Source organism: Talpa europaea, assembly GCF_964194135.1.
Source record: "Talpa europaea genome assembly, chromosome: 15".
Classification (NCBI taxonomy): Eukaryota; Metazoa; Chordata; class Mammalia; order Eulipotyphla; family Talpidae; genus Talpa; species Talpa europaea.
Window position 1 is genome coordinate 10,873,846 of NC_140083.1, and position 20,623 is coordinate 10,894,468.

The following is a 20,623-nucleotide window of genomic DNA, read 5'->3' on the forward strand; positions in this document are numbered from 1 at the left end:
GCACTGCACTTGAGAGATGCTGCCATATTACAAATTAGTTCACTGACCTAGTGAAGATAAATGCTTCTTTGCACTCATCTTTTTTTTTTTTTTAAGATGTATTTATTTATTTATATAAGCACTGGGTACAGTCAGAAGCATGGGAGGGTGAGAGAATTCACCAGAGCCAGGGGGGAGAGCAGAGCAGGCAGACTGACGAAGTACACTGCTGAGGGGAGCAGCGGGCAGCAGGAGAGGTCTGCGCGCCATGTGGGACCCTCGCCCTGTGGCCGGGGTTCGAAGCGGTGCTGCAGAGGCTGCAGGCAGCTTCGCAACTTAGCACTCAACTGCTACACCACTGGGGAGGCCCCTGCACTCATCATTTTAAGAGCAAATACATTTATAATCATAAAGTTAACTATTTTTCCTAAAGTATCAAAGTTTATATTTTATATTTAGGTTTAAAATCCTTAGCTGTGTCCTTGACTATACTTTTTTCAATTTCAGAAGTCACCTCACTAGGCCAGTATGTTTCTGAAAAGCTGTCTCTAAATCTATGTATGTTTCACATGCCTAACAAAGCTAACTGTGAACAGGAAATCTCTTGTAATTATCTCTAAGGCAAATGACACCCTCTAATTTTTCAGTCTTGTCAAGTAAGAGGTTTCAGATAGTAACTATTTTCTTAAAAAATAAATACGTTCTAAGTATCTAAAAGATTTCTTAAGGAAATAGATTTAGATTTCTTAAGGAAATACTGTGATCATGCTACAATCTGAGTATGTTCAAAATTCCTTATACAATACCTGTTCCAAAGTCTGGCTAGGAAGATGTGCCTCTGTCATGACCAATCCATAGCGCTGAGTAGCTAAATTTCTCATCTCACTGTAAGTAGCCCAGTCATGAAGAGCAACTGTTGTCAGATTGTAGAAAGTCTTGTCCAGGTAGTGAGTCACATAAGCTACAAAAAATTTCCAAAAAAGTTTTGCTTCATAAAAGAGCAGAAAGAGAACAGGAATTAAACCTAAAAGGAATCAACTTATCTTTGAACATTAAATCTCTTCCTTCTAGAAGTTAGGAAAATAAAAAATATAATAAGGAATTAAAGAACAAATTGGATTAACACAAAAAAAGATACCCTCAAAATTTTGGTTTATTAGTTCTTGAATAGTTAGGGCAAAGATAGACAATAACTCTAAGAAGGAAAGCAGAACACTCACCGCGAATGTCAATGAAACGATTGAAAAACCGAATTGGATTCAGAGAGAAAAAGAGAGCCAGGTCTTTCATGCCAACTTTGAAAGGATTTCGGTCATCCAGCTTTAAATGTGTATGCACAGACAGTCGCAGATCCTTCTCTATTTCTTTGCACAACTTATCCAGCAAATGCTATTCACAAAAGAATTTAGATACCTTAATTTTTCAAAATGATATTCCAATTGTATTGCTCCCCTAGATTCCTATGCTTTCAGGTTTGGAGTTTTATAATCAGTGGAACTGGCTTAAGAGTCTAAATACTTTATGGTAAAATATTATTATTGAGAAAGTCAAAATTATTTGGCTCTACATTTAAATCAGTGATTTTTTTTGACCAGGGAGCTGCTAGATAAATTCTAAGCTTTTACTTTCTTTGAAAAGAATATAAAAAAACTTACATCTAATGGTTTTATTACAAGGAACACAAATAGCAATTATACAGCATAAAATGTATGGGAACCAGCAACAAAAGAGGAAAGGTACCAGGAAAGAGGAAATTTTAAAGGCGTCCTGTGACCATAAATTGGAGATAAGGACAAGAAAATTAATCATCTTTCCTGGGTTAGTACAGAATTGTAAATACTGGTCAGACATGTCCCTGATATTCAAATAAGAATGTTTAATATAAGAAACTGCAAAATTTTCATGATATTATCAAACCTGTATAGGTTTATATTGTGATGTAATTCCATTTTTAGTTCTTCCCTCTAAATAAAAATATTGCTAGGTGGAAATTTAATTTTTAAAGACATCAGTGCATAAAATACATACTTTATTAAACCAGGAAGGGAAATACTATATTATTTCTGTTACACAAGTCTTTTAAATGTATAGTTTTCTCTATTTTGGCAAAATGAAACATCAGTAAGTATGTTGCCTTCAGTGTATCACCATTAGCAGCACTCAATATTCAAATCAATTTTACAGTTGCATGCTTCTAATAAACAGAACTTTAAAGACAAATACACTGTTTACTAAAGTAAAAAAAAAATTCTAAAAATTAGGAATTAAAGAACAATTTATCACAATTGTGATATTCTAACTACAAAGTTCCCTTTGTGACAAAAATATTGATTTTTGTGATATAGTGATATAATTTTAACTTAGTGAAAGTCTGCTTCAATCCAGAAAGTTTTTCCAAGCAGTACATGTTTTCTTCAAATACATGTTAAGTTTTTCAATCTCAAATATGTTATTACCTCATTTAAAATTTCCATGATTTCCTTGTCATAACAATCCAGAAGTATCTCGTAAGATTCTAAATGCCTTGCATGCATCATAGCAGGCACGCAGTCACGTAAAGCACTGAACATGTACTGAAAGAAAATGAGAATGTACATGAATCCAGAAAAAGCAGATTCTGATCTAAATAATATTACAAAGGTTAATTATCTATCTTTAAAAACAAAGCCTCAATCTGAAGCATAACTGGTTTTTTACGCATAACTATTTTACTTTCCTGAGTTAGGTTTATTTTCTAAAGCATACACTTTAAATGCACACACAACAAATCACATTCATTTATGCTTTTCTATCTTGAGCATTTAAACACACTTATTTCCATAAAGAAATAGAAAGATCTGAGTAACATGTACTGGCTGACAACTCAATGTCAGATTATTGAGACATAATTTAAGTGAAATGAGAATGATTAGGAATAAGAGGAACAGTTAAAGGTATTAAAATTCATTGATGAGTATTAATATAAAATGTAGCTATAAAATATATAAATGTCTATTGAATAAGCATAACACTGGACAAAACAGCATTAGCAGTCAATTTAAAAATGGTTTGTTTAAATCAAATGATCTACTTTAAAACTAATTAGATCGGTTGGTAAAGTGACTTTAAAAATGATGAATTTATTCTCTGTATTATTCTTTACTTACATGTAGTCTAGCTGCATCAACAGCATTTTCATATACATCATCTAAATAAATTGGGAAGACAGCTCGATGCCAGTATAAAAAACGACAGTCACATTGTGTTTGGATCCTGCAACACAAAGCAATAATTAGTGGTACCAAAATTGAAGTAGCCTGAAAAAATAATGAAAGGAATGACATTATATACAGGGTAAAAGTTCTCTCTTACTTTCACATTTTCTAGATCACGTAACCCAAAATTAGTACAGAAAAGGCACAAAATAAATATTTTTTCAAACTGAACAGAGATAATAAAATACTGAATACCAATAACATGACACAGTCAGAGATCTGCATCTTTCAGTTTTTAAGCAGACTTGAACAAGCCTGTTTTTTAAATAGAGGCATTTAAAAATATATATATCTTCAGTATTATTTGACACGGCTAGACTTAAAATCCTTGCATCATATGCACTATTTTACCTGTCTCAAAACTGAAAGCAGAACCTTTTAAAGAATTTTGACCAAAGAACCCCCATTACACTTAACCTGTTTAAAATCTTACCAAGTGCTTATGGAGCAACATAATTATCATTAAATATCATGTAATCACATATTTTAAGGCTCAGTATTTCTTCCAAAAATGAAAATTAAATGCTACTAAAAACTACAAAAATGTCAGCTTTTTGGAACCAAACCATTTATAAATACAAATATTAAAAGGAAACAAGTTTTGTAAGCTAATTCAGCTGAGAATCAAAATTCAGAAAATCTCTTTACCTCTCAAGAAATTTAATACTCGGTTAAAAGAAAACAAGCCATAAGAAGCTATGTACAAGCCCTCTAAAACCTAATTTATCTTAATGACTGGGTACTAAAATGTAATTCAAATTCATGTTTCAAAATAACTATCTAAGACTATGCAACAGAGCATTGTAAGCTTCTCACAAACAGATTAGCCTTGTTATAAAGCAGTGATTTTAAAATGTCACAAAAGACACTCATCACAACAATCACAATAGTATCAGGGTCTGCCCGATGCTCTGAGAGCTACATCACGGGTTCTCACACGAGCTCTTCTGGAAACTACAGCCCTACTGTAGAGGCAAAGCTAAAGGAATAGGCTCCCTATCATGGTCTCATTTGGGTTACACACAAGGCATTACAGAGAACTACTGGTCTGTCTGGGTGATAATTCTCATTATGCTAAAAGGAAAACTGATATTTCTATTAGCCCTATCTTTTGAGCATAGCACATACCCTCACTTACCTTTCTCTAAGCTCACTGATTAGATCCAGCTTTTTCATGACTACTTGAAGTGGAAAGAGTTCTTCATCTTTAAATGTTTTCTATCAGGAAGGGTGAAAACAGGCAGTCAAAATGAGAACAGATTTTCCGGGTCAGTAACAACGGAACTGTCAAATCTCAGATCTCACTTTTATTCCGTAATTAATAACATTCTCACCATTTGTGTGCCCACACTTAGTGCTAAAGAAACAATAAGCCGTCGCTGCTTTGTGCTTGGTCCATTCAGAGTGTTTTCAGCCAGAACTAGAGCAGAGAGCACATCAAGACGCTGTTCACTATATTTTTTGTCAGAAATTACTCTTTTCTTAAAGATAATGAAAAAACAGGAAATATTAGCTTTATCTCTGAGGCAATAACAAGACTTAGAAGAAAAGTTTTTCAGTTCTCTTTTCTGCGATTCAATTTAAAGGCACTGTTGAGTTTTGATGCTATGTGCTTTACTTCTGTAATATTATCAGCACTGTCAGTGACTGTATTAGACATACTTAAAAACTGCCATATTAATAAGGAAATCATTTCTAAAAACAATGCTTACTTTAAAACTGCAAGCAATGTCATTTTTCTAATGTAGATGTCTGTTAATGTATTACATGCTACAATTTCACTCTAAGTAAAGATCATAAAATACCATGTAGATACATAACCAACAATCCTATATTTAAAGGAATGGAGTAAAACATACAACAGAAGAAGAAGCTAAAAGATAATTATGCTGAATACACATTAACATTCATACCTTGGCCACAGAAATAGAATTAAGAGCCTGATGTTGAAGGTGCTGTGTTATATGTGACACTGAATCAGCCACAACCATGCTTCTCCTATAGAACATATGCTCTATTGCCTAAAAAGAATCAGATTAACTTTGTGAAAATGAAAACTTTTAGGTAAAATTATGGACTATTACACCAAACACTGATCTAGCAAAGCACTGGGAAAGTTAAAAAGCAGAAACAAGGAATAGCAAAAGCTTAATTCTAAGCTTTACTTTAGTAAAGTTTAACTATATTGGCCATTTAGTTACTCAGAAATTTTTTTTTTTAAAGATTTATTTATTTATATAAACACTGGGTACAGTCAGAAGCACGGGAGGGTGAGAGAATTCACCAGAGCCAGAGCAGGGAGCAGAGCAGGCAGACTGGTGAAGTACACTGATGAGGGGAGCAGCGGGTGTGGCAGGAGAGGTCTGCGTGCCACGTGGGACCCCTGCCAGCGGCTGGGGATAGAACCAGCGCTGCAGAGGCTGTGGGCAGCTTCACAGCCTAGCGTTCAACCACTGCACCACCAGGGAAGCCCCAGAAATGTTTTTTAATGGCTAGTCCTTTATCCCACTGAAAGTATACGTCCCCTAGCTATTATTCTCATATAATCAAGAAATCAAACCTTACCAGACCAACCTAATTTAATGAAGCCCAGGTCTTTTTTCAACATAATAGCAAAGAAAAACAAACTAAAACCTACCTTGAGAAGTTCAACAAGCCTGCATAATGCTTTCACTGAGGTTTTGGTCATTGGCTTTTGCATGGACATGTAGAGATTCATTGTGGTTTTAATAATGGTACTAATACTATATGCATATAAGAAGCCCTATTAAAAAAAAAGAGAAACATGGATTATAATCAGAAAGTTTCATTTCTTCAAGATTTCATTCTCCATGTAATAATTAACTCGCCAATAACCAGTGTTGCTAAAGTTCATTTTAAAGTTAGCTCTTGAGACTTTTAAATACTCTGCCTCACACAATATTATACATGGTAGTTAGGTTTCAAAGAAACCCTTGAAAATTTATTTAACCTATTACATGCCAGAAGTTCAGTACTGCTGAAATTATACTGTATAATTACAGCTAAAGAATCTTTCCATTGAAAAAAAAACAGACTTTTTGAGAAATAATCTGGATGTCAGGAGGCTTCTATTCATCCTTTTCTTACCTGCTAAGCAAGAAGATAAAGACATGTATCTGAGAGAGCTTAAGACAAGAGTTCAGGATACTAAGGGGCTAGAAATTGAAAACTAAGAAAGAGGTATTTCTCAGTTCCAAGTCAATTCCTTATTACTTAGACTATCTGTTTCCATCTGCATCCATGTCCTCTTACAGAATATAGTTTTAAAAATCATGCTTTGAAGGGAATTGTAATTTTAAATGCAAATATTAGAGAAAAAATCAATTAGTAAGTCACTTAGATCCTAACATAACCAAACCAATTTCAATTTTAAAAAAACAAAAATACATCATATCCTTTCTCAGTGTTTTCCAAGTATAATTTCTATAAATCGGATTAACAAAGAAATGACCTCCAAAATAGTCTAAGAAAGAAGATGTAACTACCTGTATAAAAACATTACATCTGTTGGTGAGGTCTTCAGCAAATTTATCCATTCTCTGCTCTTTAGATAAAATAGATTCCATTTTCATCATCCATGAGCTCACAAAGACATAGTAAGACTGTACATCTCTAGCAAAGGAAAATATTGGGGTTACTTAGGCTAGGAAAGAATATTTACTTTCATTTCTTCATAGTGGTTGAGATAAAATATTTCCTTACAGCAGCCATTTCATCTGTGACCATTTAAGGATTAGTGGCAAAATCCCATGTCACTTTAACTTAAAATCTTCAGGGAGGTCAACAAGTAATTGTAGCAGCCTACTCAAAATAAGAACGCAGAGTAAATTCAGCTATTAAGGCTAAGTGATGGGAACATCTGGGCTCTTTTTACTGTTTCTCTAGTTTGTGCATATTTGGAAATTTACATAATAAGTATTAAACAAAAAATAAGGATGTAAATATTGGAAGAAACTGTTAAAAGTGTTCTTTTCGGAAACAGGACTGAAGTACTGTGGACAGGAGACAATTATTTTTCCTTTTAGTATTTTTTGACTTGTAAATATGTGTCTATGTTACTTCAGATAAAGTACATCAAATTAATGAGCCCCTGCAAAAATCATCATTGAATCATGAACACACAATGTTGGTAATGTCACCTAGTGACATCTGCAGATTTCATTTTATTTAGTCAAAAAATATTGATGCATGTGATAAATTGTATATGTATGCATATAGATGTATGTGTATATATAAACATAGAAATAAACCTCCAGAAAGTACAAATTGCTTATCTTATATTGAGATTAGGCCTAAAACATTTAAAACAAACAAAAACACAACAAAAATGCTCCTAGAAAATTAATCTTGTAGCATTTGCCCAACCTTTTCTCAAATAATAAATAAGTACATTTGATCTTATAATTAAAATGGTTTCCATATTTAGAATCAGTACAAGACTTGAAAACATAAAATAATAGTTTCACGATGGGTATTTAGAAACCTACTTGGTAAGTGATTGAGCTTTTTGCTGTAGGAAAGTATCTCTGTGTATTTTAATGGCTTGAAGACTTTTTCTGTCTAGAAGTTTGGCAGCTGCCGGTATTTTCTGAATCAAAAAATTATCAGGAAACCAAATAATATTAGCAGTTAGAGTGATGGCTGGCACCTAAAATGATAAACACAGGCAAGGAAAATCATTAAATACAGGTTAAAAAATAAGCTGTTTAACAGTGCCACAATACACATTGGAAGATACTTTATTTCAAAGAAAAAATAACCATAAAAACTCATGAAGAATGAGTTAAACTATTTTATTGTGGCACAGAGTTAAGATATTCCTATATCTGGTGTAGAACATGACCATAATTTTATACTGCCTACATATTAAATAACACATACACACACAATCTCACAAATGTTCTGATCAATAAAACATACAAGAAGTAAATAAAAATATGAAGCCTGATGAACTTTATCAGTGAAAAAAAAGAAAAATAAATACCCAAGATAGCTGGGTTTACCTGGTCATGTATCACTGGACTCTACACATAAACTAAACTTTCTATTTTAAAATTAGGTACTATATCAGGGAAATAGCAAAGATATAGAAAATTTCTACTTCAATAATGAGAATGAGTGCCAAGAAGAAAAGCAAGAACAGTAGTAAGAGCAATAGAAAGCTAATGTATAGGAAAAATACTGGGGAACATCCATAAGTGTATACATGTATACACGTATTTATGACGTGGAATTAAGGGATATTTTCATTTACTGTTATTTTATTTCTGGAATGTTTGAATTTTAAAAATGAATATTATGATACCATGTTTGTGATTATTATAAGTTAATTCAAAATATTTGAATTACTATTAAAATTATTAATCATTTGTAATTATTATTATAAAAATTTTGCAAGTAGGAATAAAATATCCAGTTTTACTCAAAAACTTTTTTATCTAGTCAAATTAAAAAAAAAAAAGGTCCAAGTTCTTACCTTCTTACAAATGTCCAATAAAGACTTATAAAACTTTTTATCAACAGTTCGAAAAATTTGAAAGTGCAGTACAAAGAGTCCACAAATTCCAATGTACTTATCTCTCTGGTCAATTTCAGAAGGTTCTCCTTATAAAAACAATAACATGAGAGAAAAGGAAAACATAAAATTCTGCTTTCAAGAAAATGAAAATTTTATAAACAAAACCCCAAAATGCATTTTATATTACCAAGTTTGGCTTCCACGTTGGCAAAAATTGAGCGAATACTATGTGCAAATTCTTCAGCAAAAGTGCTATTTTTTGAGACAGATACTCCTCCATTGAGAGAATCAAACTGCTGTTCAATACAGGCCTAGACAGAAAACATTTAAGGAGAAATTTAGAACCTCAATAAGTTACTGAGCAGATTTAAATATAAAGTACATGATAAACTTCTACATTCATCATTTTAATTTTACTAACACTGAAGCTCAGATTTTTACATTAATCTCTAAATCCCTTTGAATGGAAAATGTGTAGCATTAATCCTTGAATGGTTTTATCCTTTAATAACTTAAAAAAAAACCCATCACCCCAAATGCAATTAGTACACTATTAATTTTGTTTGCTACTAGATACTGAAATAATTACATTTTAGTACACTAACAATGTTGTAAGTTAAAAACATATTCAACAGCATACTATAAAAGTGTCCTACGATAATTTTGAGCTGGATCGATATTATTCTAGTTCAGAGCCTGATATAGCTCTCTTACCTGAAATATTATTCCATCAAGTAACTGCCCTTCTAGCTTCAACAAGAACTTTTCAAATGGTTTTAGCTTTTCTTCCTGAATTCCAAATTTTGAAGGGTTGTGATGGACAGACTTCAGTAACCTTGTAGATTAGAAGACTTAAATTTGCATCACAAACTATTTACATTTCTTGCATGGCTCTACACATTTTATAATTTAAACAAAAACAATCCTTATATTTAATTTTCTAATCATGCTATTTTTATATCATCTTAAATTCAGATACCTGCTGTTTAGATACCAGACATTAAGTCTATGCTTATGAATTGAAAAAATAAAACGCCTTGACCTTAAAAATCTTGGGTATATACAATGAAATAAAACCAAGCTCAGGAAAAACATCTGTCATGGAAAGAAATGAGTTCTAAAGTAATCAGATTAACACCCTACTACACTTCAAGAATTAGGATGCTTTACACAAGTATCATTCTTTAATCATAAAATTAAGGAATGGTTACTGTATCATTAAAAAGAGTTCCCATGATAGTCTTCTAATTATAGACTTCCAGGTCTTTTTCCTTACACATTAATAACATAAAGCAAGAGAATATTTTAAATATTCTTATTAACTCACCTTTTATACATAGTCCAGTGGTCTTTCAATGTGATATGATTATCAATAATTTCATCCAGGGTAAGCAAAACTGTTAGCAGCTCTCCCAAGTGCTCATACATAGTCTGTCAAAAAACATTTAATGATTATTATTTAATCAAAGATTAGGTTTATGTGTATTTTTAAAGTTAAATTTGGGAAAAATCACCCAATTAATTAAAGCAGTGGGTAAATTAGTTTATTATGGTAAAAAATAAAAGAAACTGTTATCTTCAAATGAACGATTAGCCATAAATAGGTTCACAACACCTTCACAGAAGAGAACAAATGCAAAAAAAAAAAAATCTCTGAAGAATCTTGCTATAATTGTTTTAATCCCCAATCACACAAATAATACAATAATACAAAAGTGAAATATAATGAATTTAGTTTGCATGTCTAGTTAAATCACTTTTACCTGAAAGTGAACTCCAGCTGTCTCTATAATTTTGGGTGCAATCCTGTAATAAAATAATACTGAGGTTAAAAAAAGCCTTTTGTGTCACAGTTAACTTTTATTTTAAGGAAAACACATAGCTGTAGAAGCATTTGGAATTTAATATGTATTTCTCTTCATTTAGGCTTTAGTAATAAAATTTAAGGGACTCGAAGAATTACTACCATATTCCACTTTCCCAAGAAGGGGGCTGACTTGCACGTAGAGGCTGGGCCATCCTTGCCTGGATCCAACTCAGCGAGTGGGGCTATGACAACTTGTGGCCCGTAAGTTTAGCCATCAAACTGACAGCACCTCGCTTAGGATGGAGGTAGGATATGACAGAGCTTTTTCTTTAATTTCTTTCTAAATGACTAGAGATTGCCAATTCCCAGTCAGATTTTGTACTTCTACCCACACTGGCATTTGGGAACTAGTCCTCTCTTCAGTAGGCTTACTTATGGGTGCTCATCCCTACTAAAAATGCACAAAACTAGGATTATGCCAAAGTCGAAAGCCTAGGAAAGTTCAAATTTTACAACCTAGAAATTCAATGTACTCAACAATAATTTATAACATTACTTGTATATCAGAGTACAAATATATATTTCACAATAGAATATTTGAAAAATTCATTAGTTTCAACTTTCTTGGGCAGGGGTATGGTGGTGGGGAGTCCTCTCCAGCATGGCAGGGGTGGAGGAGTTATGCTCTTGCTTCCTTCTGCCATAGATAGAGGTTCAATGAAAGGACAGAACATAAAAAAAAATACCTGACTGTGGGGGAAAACATGAAAATGGAAAACAGTTAACACAGTCTTCTGGTTTATGAGATTTAAAATGCAAGGTGGTATAGTAAGAACAGTAAATGGACTGGTGACCAAGAGAACAGCATTTAAACACTGCTACAGCATCCTTGCAAATTCCTAGTCTAGGCCTCCTCAGTCATCTTATAATAGAGAATCCCTAGTTATATACCTAAACAAAGTTATCATGGTTATACTAAACAGTGAATGCATACTTCAAGTGTAAAGTATTAATCAAATGTAAGATGTCATTTTGTGGTAGTAAGAATAGTTAAGGGCACAACAAAAATTTAATCACTTCTCTTGATTTAGGGCAAAGCTCCCAAATTTGGAAGACCATTAGAATTACTCACAAAATTTTTCATTGTGAATACCCTAGTTCTTCCGCCCCAACCCACCCCCAAGATGCTCTAGTGTGAGAAGTCTCATATGATTCTAATAAGCCAGGGAACCTCCAATATAAAGGAGAGAGGAAAGAATAAAGGAAGAGTACATAGTACATCTACTCCTGCCATGTTAGCCTTGTTCTGTATACCAAATTCCTTTAAGATTATTCCAAGAACATCTCATTCAGATAGTTAATGGAATCAGTCACTATGATAGAAACTGTCTTAGTATTTATACATCAAGTAGTGTTTGAAGTATTGTGGGCATTCAAAGAATACTGCATAAATGAATGAAGGAATGAGTGAGTGAACAAACAAAAAACTATTTCAGACAATTAACTAGTTTTAGGGAAACATTTCCTGTATCTCTGTAATAAATGCAAAAATATTTCTAAAATCCATTACTTGTTACTGATATAGAGGGCAGCCAACTGATGGACTACATTCATCACCACTTCATAGCACCTGGTAACAAAACAAGACAGTTCCTGAAATGACAAGTTGAGTATATGTTACAAAGTTGCTTTTTCAATGTCACCATTTCTGATTGAATTTTATGGTAACAATGTTAAACAAAAACAAAATAGTTTTCCAGTAAAATCTCTAGTCAACCTGTGGCCAGAAAACTTCAAGCATGCTTCAAGTACTCAATTCTTAACTCACCTCCTGAATCCCAAGGTCATTTCTACCTCTTTGCCCCCACAGCATTTCATTCATACTTCTACTGTAAGCCTTATGTTTCAGCTCCTCATACAATTCCCATGGTTTTCCTTCTTGGAATATCCACTACCTAGTATGGTGGCTATGCCTCAATTGTTCAATAAATTTCTGTCCTATTAAGTGAAAAAATGAATGAACATCTGAATGAATGATGACATTCAAAAGTTGCCAATTTAGAAAAAATGATGATGAGGGGGAGGGGTCTCCAGAAGTCATGCTGAAATAACTTTAAATGTTCATTACCTTTAACCTTATCTATAAACACATTTGGCACACAGCAAGTGAAATAATTATCCTAAGAATATGTCTGTTATAAAATATCAACTCACATCTACCATTTCCTGTATTTTCTGAAAGTTTCTATATTTCTATAATCATATATTTTATACATAATTATTATAGCTTAAGAGGGTCACTACATAATGAGATTTATCAGGAATGACTAACAATCATAAATGGGTACATAACAAATAAAATACCCTCAAAATAAGAAATGCAAATTTTGATGCAACTATAGGGAAACATTGACACATTCACTGGGACCTTAACAAATTACATTTGACTCCTGCACCAGAGATCTTTTGTTAGGTTCTGCTAAAAGGTAGCAGGAAAGGGAGACTAGAAAGAGGCAGGAAAAGGACATCCTTTCTATGTCTTGCTGCTTCCACCAACATAAAGAGCAGGAACCCCAGCAATGGCATCGTGCTCCAGCCTCCAGCTTCTCTGAGCACCACGGAACCAACCTTGTACTGCGCCTCAGGGATATCTTAGCAGTGCCGCCTCCTTAGAGGTGTGAGCACCAATTCCATGGTGCTCCTTCTCCAAACTCCCAGATTCTTACAACCCCAGCCTTTTCCCTTCTTCCCCCTAGGTGGAGCAGTGGCATCTGCTTCCTCTGAATTAATTCACTGTGTTTTCTTTAGCTCTCCAATTCTTATGTAACTAATTCTTTATATCAAATCCCCTTTCTTAAAATACCTTATATGATTTGATTTCTGGACCAGACCCTGACTGACACATACCACCACAGAGAATAATTCAGCATGCTCTCAATTAAGTCAAATACACAATGACAAAAAAGATATGAATTGAACAATATATGAGCATGTTTGATTTGACGATACATCTTAAATCTTACACCCAACAATCAATCAGAAGATGGGATTATGGGTATTTTCCCTTATTTCTAAGTTTTGCTTTTATCCTATTGTACATCTGTTGCTTTCATAATGGAGAGAGGAGAAACAGAAGTTATTTAGGTCTTTTTTATAAAAGTAAACCAAAATAACTAAAACTTTTCAGTGATGAAAAGCCTATGTAAGTTGGAAACAACTGGTTAGAAGCATCACTGCTGATGCTTTTAACAACTTCATCACTGTTCATGTAATAGCTTCATCATTGCCATGAACAAGTTTTTCTGATAACCAATCTTTTCCTACCTGGTAGAAAGTTCAGAATTTATTTTAAAAGGTATGACAACAAATAGTCCACAAATGAAATGATATAAAGAAACCTATTTTGATACCTTACTTTCCCAAAAATGCTATGAAAATCTTAGAGGAATTATGATCTTCTTATCTATAATACAGTGCTTAGCCTTACAACATACACTCTCAGCATTTGAAGGTTTCAGAACTCTTTTTAAATTATATGTAACTTACTCAAAGTTTTCAAAAAAAACCCACCCCCAAAATAAGACCAAGTTACCTGTAAGAATGAAATAAATCTACCCATTTGAATTTGGCAGTCACCTTCCACCATGCTGGAATCTGTAGCTTTAAAAGTCAACATGAAAAACCATAATTCAATTTTGTAATTTATATTCAATAAATATCCTCTAAAAATATGACTTTTATTCAATAGTGTATCTTCCAATCTACATAGTATTAAAACCAGAATTTTTCACAAAATGAGACAATCATTAACCCATACAATTAAAACTATCTTTCACTATTTAATGAAATCAAGAAAAATTCTCATCTAGCTGCAGTACTTTGAATTTATAAAAACATCACAAATACTTTAGAGAGTATGTTGCTGCTTCATCACTCAGGTTTTACCTGCTTACCAAACAACACAACCAACAAAAAATCTTAATGCTTATTTTCTCACACTAATACAGTATATAGTCCTACAATTATCTGTTATCTTTTTATTCATTTCAATCCCAAAAATGCATCATGACATTAACAATGTGAAATTCTAAAACTTACCTCCTTCTCCAAAAAATAAGAGCCCATTATAAAATTTAGTTTCAGCCTGTTTAAAAAATAAAATAAAATAATCTTAAGGGTTGCTCCTTTGTTTTTAAATTCCTAGGTTCTCTCAGTTACCCATATATATTAAGCAGAGTGCTCCATCACTTACATACAGATTCACTTAAATGCAAAAATTGCTTACAATACAGGTAAATTCAATTATCTTTAGAGTACCAATTATTATTACTGATACATAAAATTACTTTTTGATTTTTTTTAGCTATGACTTTTGAATTCTCTGACCATTCTAATTCTACATCTTCCCAATTAGTTCATGGGAGATAAGAGAGCAACCACATAGTATCAAAAAAGAGGAAAAGAAGATGAAGTTTACCAACTTCTACCACAGTTTTAATGGCTCAGGAGTAAGGAAACACAAAACTAAATGTTTATTAAAGATTCAAAAGTAATTTTTTAAATCAGTTTCATCTAGAAAGTCAGTATATATGGCAGCTAACACAGCCTTTAAAGCTATGCAGATGCCAACTGAGAATATGCAATAAGATGTTGTGCAAGACACCCTCTTTAGACATGTTTCCTTATCTTATTCCTCACGCATGTCACTGAGCTGTTATAACTCTTAACCATGTTAGCTTGGCACTTGTACTTACTAAGTACCCAATGAATGGTTGTCATGACTAATATTACTTTTAATGAACAATTCAGTCAACATTAATATTTATGTACACTGTAAAGACAGAGGCACATATTTGCTTTCATATTATGTTTTTAAAGTCTTAAGTCCAAAGCACAATTACCTCATATTTTAATTTCTTGATTTCACAACAAAGTGCAGCATAAACAGTGATGACTTTGTTTAAGACCTAGTTTCATAAGTAAAAAAAGAAGAAAAGAAGTAAATTTTAGCAGATAGCTAAAGCTTTTTAAACACAGATTTTTAGGTTTAAGAATCCATACCTTGTTTTCAGTCTTTATGAGTTCCAAAAGAGAAGACTGTTCATAAGGCAAAAGCTATAGAAACAAAGGAAAAAACATTTTTTTTTTCAAATTGAAAAAAATTAAATGTTAAATAACAGGGGCCTCCCTAGTGGCGCTGGCAGTTGAGCACAGTGCTGTGAAGCTGTCCACAGCCTCTGCAGCGCGGGTTCAATCCCTGTCAGCCATGGAGCAACCCACATGGCACGGCAGACCTCTCCTGTCTCACCCGCTGCTCCCCTCAGCAGTGTATTTCAGTCAGTCTGCCTGTTCTGTTCCCCACTCTGTCTCTGGTGAATCCTCTCCCCATCCCGCACATCTGGCCTATATCCTGTTTCTTGTATAAATAAATAAATAAATCTTTAAGAAAAATGTTAAATACAAAAATTGAGCCTAAGTCTATTCTACTTAAACCTGTGTTAGAGCCTCTACTTAGTACTAGCACCATACCAGATGAGAAATGCCTACTAAAGGGTATGGGATTTTTTCTGCGCTGGTGAAAATGTTCTAAAGTTGACTGCGGTAATACTCCTACACGTCTGTGAATACAGTAAAATCCAAAGAACTATGATGTGAATTACAATTCAATAAAGCTGTTATTAAAAAGGTCACTATGTGACTCAGGACATAATAAATGCTCAAGAGATACTGGTAATTAGTTAAGCGGTAACAGGCTATGGTTTCAAATATAAAGCAAGATAGAACTATCTCAAAATGAAGGGAACTTTCTGGAAATGACATATATATGCTGTATCTTGACTGAGATATGAGTTACATGGATCTATATGTTTACCAAAATTCAGTGAATAGTGTATTTATATTGAAATCTATGCATTTCACTGTATGTAAAATACACTCAATAAGGGGAAACAAATAAAACCTGGAAACCATCTCCTAACCTTCTTCATTTTCTTGATGATGAAAAAAAAATCTAGCTCCAAGAGCTGGAGTTTATGTCTTTTTTTAAGAACACAAAAGTAGGGCCTCCCCTAGTGACGCAGCAGTTGAGCGCTGGGCTGCAAAGCTGCCCACAGCCTCTGCAGCGCCAGCTCGATCCCCAGCTGCCAGTGAGGGTCCCACATGGTGCAACAGACCTCTCCTGCTGCGCCCACTGCTCCCCTCAGCAGTGTATTTCGTCAGTCTGCCTGTTCTGTTCCCCACTCTGGCTCTGGTGAATTCTCTCACCCTCCCGCACTTCTGACTGTACCCAGTGCTTGTAGAAATAAATAAATAAATCTTTAAAAAAAAAAAAAAGAAATTTGTTGTTATAAAAAAAAAACCACAAAAATAACAAACAAAAGCACCTGCTAAGAGAAAAAAATTAACAATTTTCTTCCAGTTTAATTTAGTCTCTAGATTCAAAATAAAAAAAAATCCATTCTTTAAAAATGTTTACACCATACAGTATCTCCTGAAAATATATACATAAATTTAAAAAATCAAATCAAACCTTTAATGCTATAGGATCAAGATTGAAATCCCAAACATCTCCAATTGAATCATCCAGTGCATCCTCAATTCTTCTCAGTTGAGATGTATACTCTTCAAGAAATTTCCCATAATTCTTAAGTTGGACTTCAGCGTGAATTTCTAAATTTAAATTTTAAAACAGTAAGTGAGAAATACAGGTAATAAATTACAGGGCATTTACTTCAAAAAATTACAAAAGTCACAGCAAAGTGGATACTAAACATTGTTAAATGTATTATTTTGGAATGTCTGGACTTCTTGAAAAAAGATTTCAAAGCTAAACAATAATTCACTTTCAATCTTCTCCAGATAAAATATTTTTAAAAGCAATACTGTAGATGATAAGAGTATATAAATAGATCATCTTAAAACTGTATCTTTAAAATATTATGAAAGTCATTATCCTACTTACCTTATAATCAAAGACTTTTAAACAATCTGAATAATACCTAAAACAAAGTGCCCTGGTCCTACATCTTAGTCATAAACAACTTTTTTGCAAAAAAAGAAACAGACATGACCTGAATCAGGTGCAAAAATCCATGCTGTCATTGAAGCAAAATTTCAAATGTAATTCTTAATTCTATACACAATAGGCTGCTTAAAAAACACCTAAGTATTGTTTTCCATTGGTTTCAGACCTGTTTCTTCATAATGATTTATTCCTATAATGCCTAATACTTAAATATGTTCTGATTGACTAATGTAAAGTTCCCCACTCTCCCTTATTTTGCAACTAATGCTCTGAGTCAGGAAGATCGATTGAGTTTATTAAAGCTCCTATCTCATTATAGCATTAATACAGGCTATTTTGGAAAACAGTCTAAGTGTAATATAAGATATAATCCAAAAATTAATGAAAACTAAGCACAGGAAAGAAATGAGAAGTCTCCTCTTCTCTAAAGCTTAAATATAAAAACTGCATAACAGTCTCAGAATCCCAAATTCAAGTCTAATTCCCAATTACATGGGAAACGCCATGTAACCAGCCAAAGCCGCATTTAAGGAGCAAATGTGTTACTAGTGGCAATGCTAGAGAAATATGCTACTGAATTACTCATTTAGTCTGCTTGTGAATTCACAAAATAGCAGGCAACAGAAAACCTAGAATGACATTAAAGTTCCTTGGTGATAAAATAATGAATAGTTGTAAAATTGGTAAACATTAACAAAGAGATATAAAAAGACATGAAATAAATAACAAAGTAAAAGGAAATACAAAATATACAAATAAGAAATTAATACAAACAAAAAACCAAAATCACTACATAGTAATCATTCAAAAGTAAAATTTCAGAAACCTATTTACATGCTTATCTCTTCCAAATAAATGCATTCCTTGTTTTATCTTTTGTATGCTTAATACCTAACACAGTGCCTGGTATGTTAAAAAAAAAAAACGTGTTTCCATGAACCAGTTCATTCTATTTTAAACAGAACTATTTTCAAGGCCATTATCATATTTGCATTATAATTTTCTTAAGACACTGGAGTAGGGGGCCTTTTCCCATAGTATGTATTTCATAGCACACATGTCAAGTGCAGTCTCTCTGTAACAGGAAACACAGAAACGCCACCACACAAAAGTTAAAGGGTTTTGTCATTACCCCCAAGATCACCTTCTTTTATGCTGCCTAAGAGCTAATATCTTATGGAATGTTTTGCACAAACCCTGCAAACCATCCTGACTGCAGTCCATGCTGCCGTGACAGGCTAATAAAACCCAATCACATCTGAGTCTGCACACATTAGTCTTCCTTTGTAAAATCACACATAATTCACATAATTTTTTTTAAAATTACATTCACCTTTTGGGAAAACTGCATTTTAAAAAATAATTCACAAGTGATACATCCCAATATCTCTGTGTCAAGTATACCGATCACTATCACCAAAAATTAGAAACCTATTACCTATTTAGATGAATCTTAAGTAGAGTTTCCCTGGGAGAGTCTGGCCTCTTATTAAATTTTGCTTCCCAGAAAGGAATGGTTATTTTGGAGGGTGGGGGGAGAGACTGGACTTGTAAGTTTAATTAGGGAATTAGATCTCAAAATCTGAAGCAGACCGGCTGTAATTTCTGCAGCCTTTCCAGCTGCGATGGAAAATTCAGGACATCACAGAGAATCACCACTCAACCCAAGGCAAGGCCGTGGCCAGAGAGAAACTGACATTCGTGTTTATCCTGACCGTGTGACGAGCTCTTTCTGTCTGTCTTCCACAGTCCGAAGACCATGAAGGGAAAAAAATTCCAACTCCCGAAAGTAGGTTTGGGGAGAAAACAAGAAAAACAGGAACTGAAACAGGAACCGGACTTGAGCCTCTTCTGGAGCTGCAACGCTCGGGGGAGCTGGCGACATCCCCGGCGGCCCGGCGGGGGGCACCTCGGCTCCCCGCCGCTGGGCCCCCCCCCCCGGCCGCGCCCGGCCGCGCCCCGGGGCTGCCGAGTGGACGCCGCCCCCCGACGCCAGAGGCTCCCCACGAGTCCAACGGGGACCAGCCCGCCCCGCCAGAGCTGGGGCCCCCCCACCCCGAAAGGGCCGCCGGGGAGCGCATCCTCTCCCGCCCCAGGGGCAGAAAGAAAGGGTCCCCGCGGGCCGGCTGCGCAGCGATCGCGGCGGGGAGCCCCCCTCAGGAGCGCCCCAAGACTGCGCCGGCCGGGGGCGCCCCGGCCCTGCCGCTCCCTTACTCTGCGAGCCGTCGTCTACGCGGTCGAACTCCCAGTCCGGGGACAGAGTCTCCACCGCCATGACCCCGACGCCTCCCCCGGGCGCAGCCCAAGCAGCCGGGGCGGTCGCGGCAGCCTGACCTCGAGGCGCTGTCACCGCACGTGACTTCCGGCCCCCGGCCCGGCCCCGCCCCGCAGGGGAGGGTGGGCGGGGCCTGTGGCCCGGCGCCGCGGGGGCCGCTGGGAAAGCGAGTCCAGCGCTGTGGCCGGAGGCGGTCGCCATGGCGACGGCGGCTCCTGTGGGGACCTCGCTGCTCTTCTGCCGCCGGGGAGCCCCCGCGTCGCTCCGCTGGGGTTCAGCTCCGGAGCTGACCACAGCCGCTAGACCGCCGCAGGCTGGGGTCGGAGGAGGCCGCAGCGGACCTCGCGACTCAGGCAAGCAGGCGAGGAGAGGCGGAGGCGGAGGGCTCGAGAGACAGAGATGCGGGAAAGTTTGTTACGGAGAAAAGGAACAGAAACCAAGTGGGGCGTCTGGGCGGGTGGAACCAGGCGAGGGAGGGGCCAGGAAGCCACCTGCTGTCGTGCCTCGGAGAATATTTGCCTTTTTGCCCTAATTATTTAAAGCCCTTCGGTGTGTGATTGGCTAGTTCTGGGCCCACAGTTCCATCTTGCTTCACAGCCCTGATCTTGGAGTCCTTCTTTTATTGCCCTTGTCCAGGAATGTCCTGCTTGGGGAGGTGAGTGGGGTGTGTGTGCGTGTGTGTGTGTGTGTGTGTGTGTGTGTGTGTTTAATCCCCTTGGGAGTTTATTGCCCTGCTCTCTGGAGA

General features: G+C 35.5%; 1 protein-coding gene across 2 annotated transcripts in view; it reads right to left on the bottom strand.

The window, feature by feature from the left end:
- Window positions 1-19,878, bottom strand: part of WASHC4 (WASH complex subunit 4) — a gene marked incomplete at both ends in the record, with an annotated part of 33,390 nt that extends 13,512 nt beyond the window's left edge. Inside the window, 22 exons of one of the 2 annotated variants that reach the window (XM_084255644.1) lie at window positions 786-940; window positions 1,200-1,368; window positions 2,436-2,552; window positions 3,126-3,231; window positions 4,372-4,451; window positions 4,568-4,714; window positions 5,147-5,254; window positions 5,872-5,997; window positions 6,740-6,866; window positions 7,742-7,902; window positions 8,731-8,858; window positions 8,960-9,083; window positions 9,487-9,607; window positions 10,100-10,203; window positions 10,536-10,578; window positions 12,150-12,232; window positions 14,172-14,239; window positions 14,678-14,723; window positions 15,481-15,546; window positions 15,641-15,694; window positions 17,109-17,248; window positions 19,818-19,878. In XM_084255644.1, the coding sequence (XP_084111770.1) occupies window positions 786-940; window positions 1,200-1,368; window positions 2,436-2,552; window positions 3,126-3,231; window positions 4,372-4,451; window positions 4,568-4,714; window positions 5,147-5,254; window positions 5,872-5,997; window positions 6,740-6,866; window positions 7,742-7,902; window positions 8,731-8,858; window positions 8,960-9,083; window positions 9,487-9,607; window positions 10,100-10,203; window positions 10,536-10,578; window positions 12,150-12,232; window positions 14,172-14,239; window positions 14,678-14,723; window positions 15,481-15,546; window positions 15,641-15,694; window positions 17,109-17,248; window positions 19,818-19,878 (2,334 nt within the window). Of the gene's footprint in view, window positions 1-785; window positions 941-1,199; window positions 1,369-2,435; window positions 2,553-3,125; window positions 3,232-4,371; window positions 4,452-4,567; window positions 4,715-5,146; window positions 5,255-5,871; window positions 5,998-6,736; window positions 6,867-7,741; window positions 7,903-8,730; window positions 8,859-8,959; window positions 9,084-9,486; window positions 9,608-10,099; window positions 10,204-10,535; window positions 10,579-12,149; window positions 12,233-14,171; window positions 14,240-14,677; window positions 14,724-15,480; window positions 15,547-15,640; window positions 15,695-17,108; window positions 17,249-19,817 lie in introns of both variants that reach the window. The other variant, XM_084255643.1, reaches the window with a different exon arrangement.
- Window positions 19,879-20,623: the final 745 nt, after the last annotated feature.